The 14,464-nt window shown below is 47.6% G+C and overlaps 1 protein-coding gene across 3 annotated transcripts; it reads right to left on the bottom strand.

Moving 5' to 3' along the window:
* Positions 1-5,676: 5,676 nt before the first annotated feature.
* Positions 5,677-12,511, bottom strand: LOC120676072. Of its 3 annotated transcripts, none has more exons than XM_039957293.1 (8): positions 12,230-12,365; positions 10,021-10,384; positions 7,675-7,723; positions 7,284-7,592; positions 6,863-6,911; positions 6,688-6,782; positions 6,449-6,573; positions 5,677-6,030 (listed from the first exon to the last, which is right to left on the bottom strand). In XM_039957293.1, exons 2-8 carry the CDS (start codon positions 10,038-10,040, stop codon positions 5,973-5,975), a joined length of 705 nt encoding a protein of 234 aa, XP_039813227.1. In that variant the 5' UTR covers positions 10,041-10,384; positions 12,230-12,365; the 3' UTR covers positions 5,677-5,972. The 3 variants fall into 3 exon arrangements, with proteins under 3 accessions (XP_039813227.1, XP_039813226.1, XP_039813225.1); XM_039957292.1 differs by having other exon boundaries at positions 10,043-10,384; XM_039957291.1 differs by lacking the exon at positions 10,021-10,384 and having other exon boundaries at positions 12,230-12,511.
* Between the last annotated feature and the right edge of the window lie 1,953 nt (positions 12,512-14,464).

Genomic DNA, 14,464 nt, shown 5'->3' with positions numbered 1-14,464 from the left:
AGGAGCCGTCTTGGCTTCGCATATAACCTCAATACGGGCGATGCTTTGCAAAATAAGAAAAAAGTGGAACTTCGCGCAGCCGAAGACCCCACACTTTGAAAAATATCACCCTCCGAGCACAACGAAGGGGGGGGGTGCCGCTTCGCTCACAAAGTCAACATTGTCCTCGAAGGGACTCACTTTCCAATCGTACAACAAAATTTTACATTTACAGTCACATTTACAAAAAAGTGGCTTCGGCAATCAATTTAATCACACAGTCACACTCACACCTCCTCTTTGAATATAGTGCGTTCCACATCTTCGATGACCATGCGGACCGCACGATCAATTATCTCTTCAGCCGTCCTCCACAGATATGCTTCGAATTCAGGGCCTGAAAACGAGCGAAGCTCGCCGTAAGTCTCATTTAGACATAATGTCCCCTCGCAGCCGGTAGGCGAAGCACCCAACGTCAGAAACTTCGTCGACGGGCTCCGGTTTAGGTTCAAGAAGGCCCCTCGTGGGCGTATAAGGATGCTCTGTGTCCAAAATGCGCTTTGTCTCGCGACGAAGCGACCTATCAGCAAGAATTTTGGCTTGTTTTTCCGGATCACGCGAAAACTCAGCCCAAAATTGTTTGGACTCCGCATTCTCCCTATCATACCTTCATTCCAAAAATTCCAACCAATCCGCAAAAGAGCCCCAGGGATGCTCATAATGATACTTAGCGCAGGCTTGACAGGCGACATGAAAAGAACCCAAAACACATCCATAAAGGCAAGGTACCTTCGGTGATCTGCGCAGGTTCCAACGCAGGGTGCTGCGCAGACACCGAAGGCATTAGTTTCTTACAAAGAACTTGTCCCAAAATAATTACATCCACAAATCACTGTTCTGCGGCATTTAATTCGCCTGTGGGGAAAGCATCATGTCCACCTTCGCCCTCAACAGCCACTGCAGCGCCACTTGCCGAAGCACCGCGAAGATTGCCAGCATCGGCAGGTCCCAGGAAGGCGCGTGCGAAGGCTTCCGCATTGTCATGAAGCTGAGCAAGAAGCAAAAATTTAACTACAAATCGAAACAAAACATCACTTCGCAATGAAGGATGCAATCAAACCTGTCTCCGAAGTCATTCTGCTTCGCCCCGGACAAGGTCCCTCCCATGTGTCTTGAAAAAGCTTGAAGTAAAGTTCTTCGCAATATTCTTGGGAAGGGGAGGCAGAGCTTCGGGCCGAACCTCATCTGGCGAAGGCCACACAAAGGCTGAATCGCGCATTGTGCGCAGCTGGGTCTTCATCAGAGAAGATTCGGCACCGCTGCCCTCGCATTGTGCGCAGCTGGGTCTTCATCAGAGAAGATTCGGCACCGCTGCCCTCGGGGAATAATTTGTAGATGGCAGCGCTAAGGGACCGCACTGCCACCGCGGCGCTCAAGCTGTCCATCGCGCAACTACCGCAGGTAGCCATGGACACCTAGGCGCGAAGCCACCGGAACACTCAGAAATCGAAATAGAATTGGCCGTCGGAGAAAGATCGGGGGGGGGGGGGGTGAAAGGCTCATGGTCTCAAGGAAGGCAGCAATGTCGCGTTGCAGGGGCTCTGCACTAGTACGAACAGCCTCGCGATAGGCGTTGACCGCCTGCGTAGCTCTTTTGCCTTCGTTCCAGCGACCGGCGAAGCTCAGCTGCCTCAGCTTTGGCGGTCTCGACTCCGAGGCGGGCGGCCTACCGCTCCGTCTCAGCGCTGGCGCGAGCAGTTGCTAGCTCAACTTCCAGCGAAGCCTTCTCCTCTTCAAGGCCACGAGCCTTCAGCTCCAGACTGGCAATGCGGAGAGGCTGATCACGCTCTGCATCCAACACACGGCTGGCACACCTTGCCACAACAAATGACTTTTAGAGCCAGGTCTTCGGCACACTGCAGAGCATTCCTGGCATCGGTCAGCATGAGCCTTCGCTCCATGAGCGGAAAGCAAAATGAGCTGCCAGCTTCGGCAAGGTAGTCCCGCTCGTGTTGCCCGCTCTTGAAGTGGATTTTCCCGACAACTTGGCCACCAATCAGCTTCGCATGTCTCATCCCGAGGGCCTCCGCAATCTCAGAGTGGACAGACTGGCTGATCAAGTATGCGATGCTGTCTAAGGAGTCCGAATCGTCCGAGTTACCCTCGGCTACAAACTGCTTCCCCTTCGCAGCCGCATCAGAATCCACGACATTGACATTGACATTGACATCCTCCTCCTCCTCGTCTCCGCCCGAGGAAGATGAAGCCGTCTTCTCGGCACGTATCTCAGCCTCCGTAGTCGAGCCAGCAGCAGCGTGGGTCTTCGGGGCAGTTTCGTCGTCACTCTCCGTCTCCGGCTCGCTGAATTGGACAGAAAAGGCGGGCATCGCCCGCTCCGGAGCGGTTTTAGCTGGAGTAGCGGGGCTTCGCGGCGCCGTTGCGCTGTCACCACTCGACTCCCCCTTGTCCTCAGACTCCCCCTTACTCTGAAGAGGTGATGGTGCTGACGCCGGCGCCGGCGCGAGAACAGCATCGATGAGCCGGGAACGCTTCTTAGAAAGTGCCCCCCCACCTTCGGTCTTGCGTTTTTTCTTCTCCAGGGCACCGGTGTTACCGACGCCCTTGGACGCCTTCTTATGCTTGCCTCCTCCGACACTCGAAGGCTCCACTTTCGCCTTCTTCTTCTCCTCAGCCTCAGCCAAACGAGCGTCAGCTGCGCACTGAGGGGCCTCGATCCTGAAAAATGCGAACACCCGGTTGGTCCGAGTGCCCCCCAGCCGGGACTCAAGAAGAGTCCGCTCCTTCGCAGCTTCCGCCCCAATGGCTTCATCAGCAAGAGTCACAATGGTGACGGGATCAACACCTGCGCAAAACATGCGAAGGAGATTAAAAAAAGCCAGGGGTTTACCGTCCTTCGTAATCCCGAAAGATGTGGAGAAGTTGGGCATCGGTAGACCACCCACACGCTTCTCCCTTCCCGCCCACAAAGTTATAGACCAACCTCCGCGAACGGGAAAACACTTGCAAACAACATATTCTTCGACAATATCTCGAGTCGAAAACAACTTCGACACCTCGTGAAGCATCGCGACATGAGCCTTCGCCTCCTCCGTCCCTTCGTCAACCTCCACGGATGGAGCTTGCTCCGGAAGCAATCCAATCTCATTCACCACCAGAGGATGGATCTGCGAGGATCCATCGAGGGGGACCTTGTGGTAGAACCACATCGTTGTCCATACGCCCCACCTGTTGCGATAAGCAATTACCGGGCTCGAAAGTTGAGTGTGGAAAGCGAAGGTGTACACACCGAATTGGGGGTCCGCCTCCGAAGCTTCAGCGTCTTCGCTCGGCTTCACAAACACCGTCTTCGGTTGAAAGTGGCACCTGAAGAGACGGGCGAAGCCAATGGCAGTAGGCTTCAATTTATAGGTCTTCGACAGCCACATGTACAAGTTCAACCGAACAAAGCTTGTCGGCATCATCTGGTGAGTGTAGACATCGAAGAGCTTGAAGATCTCCACCACCACTGGGTCAAGCGGGAAACGAAGGCCCGCAATGAAGAAGTCGCGAAAGACAACGACTTCGTCAGGCTGAGGCTTCGCTTCAACCTCACCGTCTGGAGGAGGCCGCGCCATACCAGCTTCGAGAATGCCTCGCCTCTCCAGGTCTTCGATCATGCCTCGGGTCATGTAGCTCTTGCTGAGAATCTTCATTGGAAGGAAGTGAGTCCTGTCGCGGGACGCCATTTCCTCAGAGGAATCCGTCGCACCCGAAGAAGGAAGCCGAAGCGAATCAGTCAATCCGTGCCTTGCGAAGGTCTTGGAGAGCAAAAGCCAAAGAGAGGCCAGGGGCTGGGGGGGCTGAAGATTGGGGGGTGGTGAGCTTTCGCCCCCTGGGGGGTCAGCTTATATAGTGCCGGCCCCCCAGCCGTGGCACGTGGGAGAGCCCGCCGCCAGCGGGAAATGTCGATTTTGCCCTTGCACAAATCAGAAAGAATCCGAAGAGTTGCGGGGCAGTAGTGTCTTTTCCCTAAAGATTTATCCGTATCTTTTTTCAAGTTTAAATAATCAATTATTTGAAAAATACATAACCAATACCTGACTTCGACAACAGGTTTTCTTTTGGCCTCTTCTAATGACTCCACAGGTTCACGTCCTCGCACGCTCGCACGCCCGAAGGGTGGTGCTTAAGGCTGCGTTCCACGCGCCGGATGATCGAGCCTTCGAATGCCCCGAGGAGCAGCCGAAGCCTCGAGGGGCTGCTGTTGGGGAAGCCACCTTCGGAGGGGTGCGAAGATGTCGATTCGTGAAGAGGCGCCGGCGAAGACCTCAAAGCGAAGTAGCCTCAACGAGGACCCCGCACGCCGTCGCTGCTGACGGCGTCCCATCCTGCGAAGTCGCGAAGGTACCCAAGCGAAGGTACAATGGCGGATGGAAATCAAGCGAAGGAGCCGGCGAAGGCCCGGTTCCGAAGCCCCGATCGAAGATGTCGGGCGGCGAAGGATCTGGAACAAGACTAGGACCCACATGTCGGGCCAGCTGTAATCCATTGGGTCTGCATATTCGATATTACCAAATAACCCATGGAATATTCTGTATTTGGGGCAGTTACGGGGTAATGTGGGAATTGTAGCAAGTGGGTAGGTGAGCCGTTGGGCTATAAATACCCCATGTAATTGTACAAATCATTATGGAATACAGAGCAAACTTGCTATTGTTTTGATTTTTGTGTCATTATTGTCCGCCTTCATTTCTCGAAAGGCTTCGCCTCCAACTACTTGGGCTATTGTGACCTCTTCGTTCCGGAGAGCGTCTTACACCAACAGGGCTAGATATCTTGAGTTCCGATTTGGATTATGTGGGACGAATTTCATACAATTTGGTTTCTATCCAAACACTTCTCTGGTTATTATAAATTTGCAACTATTAATTAAATAACTACAGAAAGAAGTTATCGTCAAAGATTGATTTTTGAACATTCAAAATATACACACTAAAAGCGACTGAGTGACCTTACTCCTACTCTTCAAGTGCCTGAAATCTCGGAACCACCTCCGCCGCACCTCCATCTCCCACGCCGCCTCCGTCTACGCCGCCGCCTCCGTTTTGGTCAGCCTCCTCCACCACCGGAACCACCTCCGCCGGAGCGCCTGCGCCGCCGCCTCTTCGCCTCTGCCTCCGCCGGAGCTTTTGCGACACGCGCGATTCTAGTCGCGCGCACGATAAATAGACACTCCACAAAGAAAGATGGCTCTGGCGAGTGCCGTGGTGCCCGGATAAATTAGGAGTTTTTTTTCTTGAAAGGGATAGATTAGGAGTTGGAAGAACAACAATTGGTGGAAGGAGGAATTGCATTGTACTCTCATCATTTTAAATTTAGGCCCGGCAGGGACTAGTCACTCGAGTATTGGGCCCAACAGGTTCACGCTAGCATTTTCTTGTACAGAAAGGTTCGACCAGATTCCGTTCGTTAAGGTTAATTCAATTAGGACTCGACGCGGACCAACCAAAATGTAGATACTCGACATCAACCGAACATGACCTGCCAAGCGAGGGGCATGAGAGCTTGTTACACTACTATAAGAAGAAAATCATGCCGGATGATACCATTCAGCTCGCGATAAACCCACAAACAATGAAAAAAAAGTTCATTGTAACAGTGTGAATACACCATCATTTAACTCAGCGTCGAACGGTGGAACAGCGCCAGGCCAAGGACTAGCGGGAATCAGAAACCCTTGTGCATTTTCGTTGAAGCCAACGACAACAGATAACCCATCGACCTCACAGCCATAACTATCCAACGGCCGCGGACACGTCTAGAACATCATGACAGCAAGCTCCATCCTGGATTACTTGGAACCATGGAGGGCAACCATTGCTACTGATTAGCTAAGGTGAAAGGATGGTAAGCATTCTTTACTGTACATATGTTATATCATTCACAACAACAAGAAGGGCAAATTTGGTTTACTTTGCTATCTTGAAGCCAGATCACCCTTCTAGTGACGCCTTGCCTGGCAAACCTCTTATTGTATGCTTGCACTGGAACCTGTAAGGATAACATGAATTCACTAGAAGGTTTGACCACGTTCAGAACAAAAAAGGTTCATTGTAGCTAGAACAAAGGTATATGGTCAGTAATCTGTAACAGGTTAATAAGAAGAGTTGAGCAATGTGGTTTTCCTGATCCAGAACCACCAAAACAATAGAAGTAAGGGTTAAGTAACTATGCAAGCAACTAGGCTCATATAGATGCATGATCAAAGAATTCAACAGCAAAACACTGTTCATCCGTGGCACAAATTTGCAGTTTCACAATGCAGCCCCAAAAATACTCTGTATTGCATAACCCAGGAAACAGCCTGATGAACTTACAAGAAGGCATTACATACAACACTGTAAAAGGGACAAGAATCCCACAACTGAATCAATGGCAAGATGATATCACAAATAAAAAAGAAAATTACCAGATAGCATCTGAAGGAGAAGATTCTGAAGTGGCACATGGGGCATTAGCAATTGATATATGGTGCTGGCTATTCCATTGACAGCCTGCTTTACTGCACTTTATATGCATTTGAAGAGGTATAACCTGAGGTGAAAAGTTTAGGTTCAAGGAATTAATCTTGGGGAATTGATATGTTCCAAAGGAAGGCTGATAAACACAAATGTGTTAAGTAAATTAACGTTAACAAAAGAGCATTACCTTCTTGCTGTAACGAAAATCACGCTTTGGCAGGAAATCCAGTGGTAAGTTCAACGTACTGGGACATCTTACCAGCAAAAACAACTTGCTAGCCCCTTGAAGAGAATACAACTAAATGAAGTTAAAGGATTCTGACCTCAGCCAAATATATATGGTAAACCAAAAGGCAGAATACCTGTGTAGGACAAACTCCCTGCTCCACATGATACAAGAGCACGGATAGCCTAGAAATATGCAACTGTGTTATCATTGGATGAGGAGAAATTCAAAATAGACGCTCATGATATAAGAACTCATTATAAACCAATGCATATATTCATGCCTGGAAATGTGGTAATAAACATGAAAAGGTTCAACTTCTTAGCCATATGCCGAACAGCAAATTGAAAATCCAACATGAAGATAACAAAAATTTGCAACATTGTTGTTCAAATTCAACTAGAGACAAAAGGTATCATGTTTTTGATTTCAGCATGAATAATGTACCAATATTGAGATCTTAAGTGGATAGTACTTCAATGCTTTGCCAAGAACAGATCATAAATAAACAGAGACATTCTACATTTAGGGAAAATGTTGGTGCAATAGTAGCTCACCTTCCGAGAAACAGATTGAGCTAACTTGGTTAGAGCTTGATCTTTGGCACTTCCTGAATCAAACGTACCATGAGAAATTGTAATGTCATACACAAATAAGGGTCGTACAAGGCTTCCTCCAAGGATCAGAACAACTCCTTCAATGCTAGAAACTTCATCAAGTGCTTGCTGAAGAGCACACAGTAAGGTAGAGATGCCATTCATCAATTTCTCGTGCTTCTTTATTCTACGTCTAACCACCCTTTTTCGTGTATTGTACTTTCTCTGATCAGATGGTTTGAGTTCAGCTGGCTGTAGTGTCATTTCTGTCTAGAAATGGCCATAATTCACAAATTGGTTCCTTTCCAATACAGAAGGCAGTAGAAAAGTATTTACTGAATGCTGAACTTACCATTTCCTCCTTCAAACTTGCAAATTCATTTTCAAGACTCTGCAGAACCCTGAAATGAGGAAAGAACACGCAGGAGAGCTGTGTATCAATATATTAAGAAGAAGAATGGTGGGGCAAAGAGCCCCAGGTGTTACAGAACTTTAATATACACTCCAAATTCATTTGATAATTACATAGCAAACAACCATCCTACCCTAGTTGACTAAAAAACACTATTATGTTCAATTGTATGCGTGGATGTATTAAAAAAGACACTCAACAACGTTCTATCATGAGATCCCCTGCACCAATGCAATATAAGGCTTCCCTTGTGATCAACAAAGTAGCCCCAGACAAATACGCAATCTGAATAATGACTTCAATCACTCCTCAAATTGTTGGGACAGTTCCCCCATGAAACGATAACTGCTAATGGCCAGGGAATATGTGTTCGTGTGTTTGGATAGTAAAACACAAAGACATGTCAAATACTAATCAGACTATATATCAAAACTTCAAGTTCCACATGTACATTGTTTTTCCTTGAGTGTGGTATTCGTAGTTGTTGTTGCGGGTTGTTGAGTGTCGACGCTACTAAATGGTGTCAGAGTACATACTTGATACTTCATCAAGAACTTGTGATTATCACAAGAAATTTTAATTTGCATATGAGCACACTGTGAAACTAATTGAGCATGAAAAATTAAAAAAAGGAACAAAACTCAACCTACAGTGTTTAACAAACTGCAAACTATGTTGCTGGAGGAAGCAGGGGCGGCAGAGCCGGACCGCCAGCGGTGGATCCCGCCAGGGGAGAAGGGAGGCCAGCGTACGACGACACCGGGTGAGTTCTTCACGATCTGTTGCTGCTGGACGCTGCTGGACGACCTTCTACGATGGCGGCGGATCGATTCGATTGACCGCACAGACGGGGAGGGTGCTGCCCTCGGCGGAGGTCATGGGTGACCTCCCCGGGGGCGCGCTAGGAGGCCGTCAAGGGGGCGCGCAGGAGGCGCGCCGTGGAGGACGACCGGCGATGCGAGGAAGGCAGGGGCGTGGGTGGCAGCAGCGGAAGGTTTAGGTCAGGATCTTGTAACCCTAATCTCGATACCATGTAGGAGGAATAGAATTAGTGTAATTGATTGATGTATTACATTGAGGCCTCGGCCGGTATCTATGAGAGTACATGACTTGGGGGGCAAGACTCCCCGGGATATATATGGCAGTCTACGATACATATATCTACAACTACCAAATATACTCTAATAAATTCAATCTTCTTAAATACGATTCCTGCACCAAATCGGGCAAATCCATCGTGCCATGTCACCCGCAAACCCGCTAGCCGTTGGATCTCGCGAAGTCGTGATATTAACCGTTTGATCCGGGTAGGTGCCGGACTCACGCCCGTTAAGCACAGATCCGTGGCACTCGCGAATCGTCGGAAACCCGCTCAACCGCCTGCCCCTGCCACCCTTCGCCTACCCACCGACGTCGTCTTCCTGGCGCCGACTCCCAACCCGCTGTGGCCTTGCCACAGCCGCCGCATGGTCGGCCTCCCATTCGGCTGGTGCCGCCGCCAGGCCATCGTCGCCAGACACCTCCCCCTCCTCTCCCTTCTCCCTCCCCCTCCTCTCCCTTCCCAGTCCCATCCCCGTCTACTTCGATGTGGGGAGCAATCCAGGCGTTGGAGCTGCCAGGCCCACGAACGGCATGACCGTGTTCGTGCGCCGCTCCCCCTCCCAGAGCGCTCCTGCCCCTCCATCACCGTTGCCACAGAGCCGTCGTCCATATGCAGCTCGCGCGAGCTACAAACCGACGTGATGGCTGTGCAAATAAGCTCCTCCTGGCCTCCCTTTCCCGGACTGCCCACTACAGACTGTCGGAGCTCCTAGAGTGCAGCAAAGGAGATGACCATGGATAGCAGCTCGCACGGCTGCAGGTCGATGCAATGCCAGCGCAATCAGCAGCTCCAGCCATGGCTTCCAACGTAGGTACATCTCCAGCCATTGCCTCCACTGTCTGCAAGATGTTCGACAAAATGTGCATGTCCTAACACAGGAAGCTTCACAATCCTGTACTCCCATAATTCTATTCTATGCCAACAAACTTATATTTCCTAGGTAGCCAGCTCAGCGGTGGGCACGGTAAAGCCGGCGGCTTGAGAGCCACGCAGCAACAGGTCCGTACCCAATAGTCATGGTGATGTGGATAAAATGTATCTGACTAGAAGTATTGAAATGCGCTACTCCCTTTTTCTATTGCCCTTGAATGATTGATACTATAGTGGATGGACACATGTTGTAAGTAGTGAAGATGCATGGAAAAAAATTTAATGCTATTATTAGATCAAGTAGGATAGCTAACCATAGTTTAACCATGCCCATACCGTGCAGCTAACAGAAGCACCCTTTTTTTAATCGCAGCAACCATCAGGGATATTCTAACTAAAGTTCAGCAGCTTTTCTCTTGGGACTGCTCTACCAAAAATAGAAAGCTACAGAGACAAATTAATGTTTTCTCCTGAATACTAATATAACTTATAGTAGATTTGTATTCAAGCATTCGGATTGAAGGTTTCAAGAAAGGGCAGATCACTGCAGAATGGATTCTTGCAGTTCAAACCCTTATTCCTTCACTTCCCATTCAGGTTTGTAGATTGGAGTACAAGCCTCTCCATTAAAGTTTCCAGGAATTATTTCGAAAGCTTGCAATTTTCAGATGATAGTACCTGCACATTCAAATAATTCCAGCTTGAGTGAACCAAGTAAGTTTGTCCTCTAAATACAAGAGCTTACCTTACAATTTGTTTAAAAACAACATATGAAACTGCAAGTGTTATATCCACAAGTTCAATTTAACAATTCTTATATTTTATTTTTCTATGTCTATATGCAGTTGTGCACACCATTATGCATGCTGGCTTCCAAATCTCAGACAAGATACCATGCATATCTGCTGTTGTTGTTGCTGGCAGAGATGTGCTTGTTTAACTACTAAAAATCCTCTCTAAGTTATAAGCAACTTCTGAATTCTAATTTGAAGACACTTTGCTGCCAGAGATATCGCACATTGGATTCGTATAATTCTCAAATATGAGAATCGTCTTTGTTTTTTGTTTCAACAAAAAAACAGCATGACTTCATATTCGCAATGTATTTCTTATGAGATTTATGGTTTCCCTACAATTACAGCCAAAACCAAGAGCTGTGTACATAATGAGTGCAGTGGGAGGAAGCAATACGTGGACTTCCATACATGATTGGTATATGTAATGATTTTCCTCTTTGCTCCTTTTTTGGTTTCATTCACTGACTTCAAAAAAAAGTAACTTCACGTTACAACAGTTGGTAAATCAAAATGTTTAAATTGTATTACATTTTGGAACATGAATAATTGAGTAAAGCTATGTGGATTTCAGAAAAATATTGCGTGCACCCTTACATCCCAACTAAAAGTCATTTCCCAAAATATTGATATTTCCATATACTCTTGAACCAAAACAAAAGTAGCTTCTTTCATGGATCAAAAGTTTATAGACAACCTACAATAGAGTTCCCATCGACTCCTTCACTATATGGTTAACTGTTTCATCGTTTTCCCTAAATAAATCCATTTAAGCATCGATAAATCTAGGCTGTTAGTTAACAAATGCAAGTATAGGTATACAATAAAATTAAAATATCTGCGTTACTTATAAGAAATCTAACTTCTTACATTACTATGCTATATTTCTCAACTGAAACAAGTTCCTAATGGTATCATTTTATTTCACTGGTCCTACTGCTGGTGCGCCAAAGGCGCACCTACTTTCTAGTATTTATCCAAACAGAACTAAATGAATACAGTTTAGGCTTAAGATCAAAAGACAAGAAAATATTTGCACAAACCAAAAACTGAGAGTAGGAAGTAACAGATAGATCCATAAGCAGGTCCAAAAAACAAAGAGTAGAAAAAACGCATAGATCCATAAGCAGATTAAAAAAAAAGACCTCAGCAGCCAGGATATGACTATATCAAGAAGCATCGAGCTAATAAGGATGCGTAAACTAATAGTACATCTGAAATCAAGGCCTATCACAAAATTGCATAGAAGTGACTGGCTAAATGAGCAAACAAAAGCCCATCTAAGTAAGCACCCAATGAATCGTCCAAATCACATACAATTATTTGGGATTTCCTGAGGCAGTTCGAACCCATGTAATGATCCGATCCACTACAGCCAGTCGATCCAAACCCTTAAGTTGGCATTCCGCACACTGGAAAATTGCTCCATAGCATAAACATTAGCGCGTGAACTGATCCATCGCAAAAGCAGCTAATCCAAAACCCAAATTACATCATCAGGCACGAAGGTTGCTCTCGGCAGCCACAAGGGTAGGTTCAATCCAATCGAAATTGACCAAATTCAAAGCCCCGCTCGACCATATAACCGACGAAAAAGCAATCTAGACTGCGGCAATCGCCCGATTAGACCCAGAGCAAACAATTTACACGGGAACCCGCTACATCCGCCATAGATCCTACCAAATCCTAGTATTGAACAAGAGAAATAGAGGGATAGATTGGGGATTACGAGGGGATCTGGTGGTGCATGTAGAGAACGAAGCCGACGAGCTCCTTCACGACATGGAACACCTCGGATCGCCGCAGCGCCGCCGCCGCCGCTTCCACCTCCACAAGCCCTAAGCCCCGCTGCTCGGTGCCGGCGCCGGCACCGCCGCCTCCGGAGGAGGAGGAGGAGGTGGTGTTGTTGGTCTCCATCTCGCCGCGACCTCACCGCCCAGTACCGCCGACCGTTAATAAGAATTCGAAATTTTGGGGAAGGTTTCAGGCGACTCCGTTGGGCGAACGGAAGGTCCTCGTAGATTCAGAGTTTCAATGCTACACATAAATATCAAGTATTTTTTTATGGAATATCAAATATTTTTTTAGTATAATCTGGAATGCTACAACGATACTGTACTCACAAAGCTCGGACGATGGAAAAAAAGGAGGACGACTTGCGATGACGTAGCATATTTCAATATTTTTTAGAACTAAACATCCTAAAATAGTAGTTATTTTTGACTCTCAATTGGACTCTCTTGAAAAAATTCTCTCCATAATGTGTTGGTCACTCTTCATTTCTTTATCTTCAAATCACAACGGCTCATTCAACTATTCTACTTCACAACACTGATGCAGAACAAGTATGAGGGGATATTTCCAGGAACTTTGACGCGCATAGATCACCCACACCACATGCACAACACCGATGAACTAGCAAGCAAAGACATGCCCTCTTTGGGGGAGCTTCTAAGAGATTTTGCTTCTCTAGGAAGCTCCAAAAGCCAAAAGCTCCCCAAACAGAGTATGCTATTCCCAAAAGCAAAAGTTGGAAAAGCTCATTTTACACTAGCAATCGAAAAGCTCATCTCCCGCAGCTTCCCGAGCTTCTTCTATGGACAAACTGTTCTTTCATTCTTCCCAACCTCTTCTCCTTCACGCAGTGCTCGACCCTCTCCCCCGCCGGCCGCGCCCGGCCCCTCACCGGCCGCTGTCGCCGCATCCCCCCGACTCCTCCCTCGGCCAGAGCTCCACCGCGCCACCATCTCCGGCACGGCTGCTGCTCGGGACCGGTGGGGGGCGATCTCCCTGAGCGGAGATGGCAGGGCCGAGCTCCACGGCCGCGTCTTGTCTTCGGTGGGGGTGAGCTCCCCTGAGCGGAGACGGCAAGGCCGAGCTCCGCGGCCGCAGCTCAGGGCCGGTGGGGGCGAGCTCCCCCTGGGTGGCGCGGCCAGGGGTCGGGGCTGTTGGGGCGAGGTCCCAATTGGCGCGGCCAGGGCCCGAGGCCGGCGGGGCGAGGTCCCCAGACAACTGCGACTCGGGGCTAACGGTGTCGACCTCCCCTGGGCGGCGCGGCCGGGACTTGTGGCCGGTGAGGCGACCTCCCGGGGATGAGGTCCCGAGCGGCACGGCTCCCTCTCGTGCCGGCGGATGCCGCCCCAGCACAAGCATATTTTGAGAATCTCCCCCAAACAGACATTGTTAGCTTCTCGGAAAAGCAACTTCCTAAGGAAGCAAGTTGAGCTTTTCCTTGTAGAGCTTTTGGAGAAGCTTAAGCTCCCCCAAACAGGGCCTAAGACGAACATGTGCTAGTGTTGATCCGCGGAACCCAGGTTTGATCCAACGAGCACTAGCCCTGCTCGTTCTCCATTAGGATGGTTTGTACACTCTTCCCTTCAGTTTTCCTAGTCCATGAATTCAAATGAAAATCTTTATTAATGATCACTAAAACTCATGGCTATAGTATAGTAGCGTGCTTCATACGATTGGGTTATATATATTTTATTCTTTGCGCCTAAATTTGTGAGTAATATCCTAGGGAATTCGTTACTGTTAAGTTGTTGAAAAGTGAGATATATTTTGATGAAAGAATCATTGCTTTATCAGTTTATATGTCTGAGAGATTTTATTTTGAAAAGAGAACCCTCCATAGCTTTACAACTCCATGTATTCGTCCTACTAAATCTATATATTTTATAAAATAAACTGTACACATATGAGCTTTATTGTTGCATTAAGCTTAATCAAATCTTGTGACCTTAGTGAGAAGTCTTTCATAATTGATTGATCAAGATCACGTGCGCTCTACAAACTAAACTTCTACACTGGAAGTTAGTTATTCCACTCCATTTATCCATAGAATAAAACTCCATGAACTGATCCTTCTCTCTTGCATCCTTCAAAAGTGGCATGGGATATAAAAAAGAGAAAAAGAAAAAAAGACCGATGAAGATGCAAGCGATGAAACAAATTTGGACACATA

This window comes from Panicum virgatum, chromosome 5N (genome assembly GCF_016808335.1).
Source record: "Panicum virgatum strain AP13 chromosome 5N, P.virgatum_v5, whole genome shotgun sequence".
Lineage (NCBI taxonomy): Eukaryota > Viridiplantae > Streptophyta > Magnoliopsida > Poales > Poaceae > Panicum > Panicum virgatum.
Note: the sequence above shows the minus strand (reverse complement) of the source record. Positions and strands in the feature narration are given on the sequence as shown.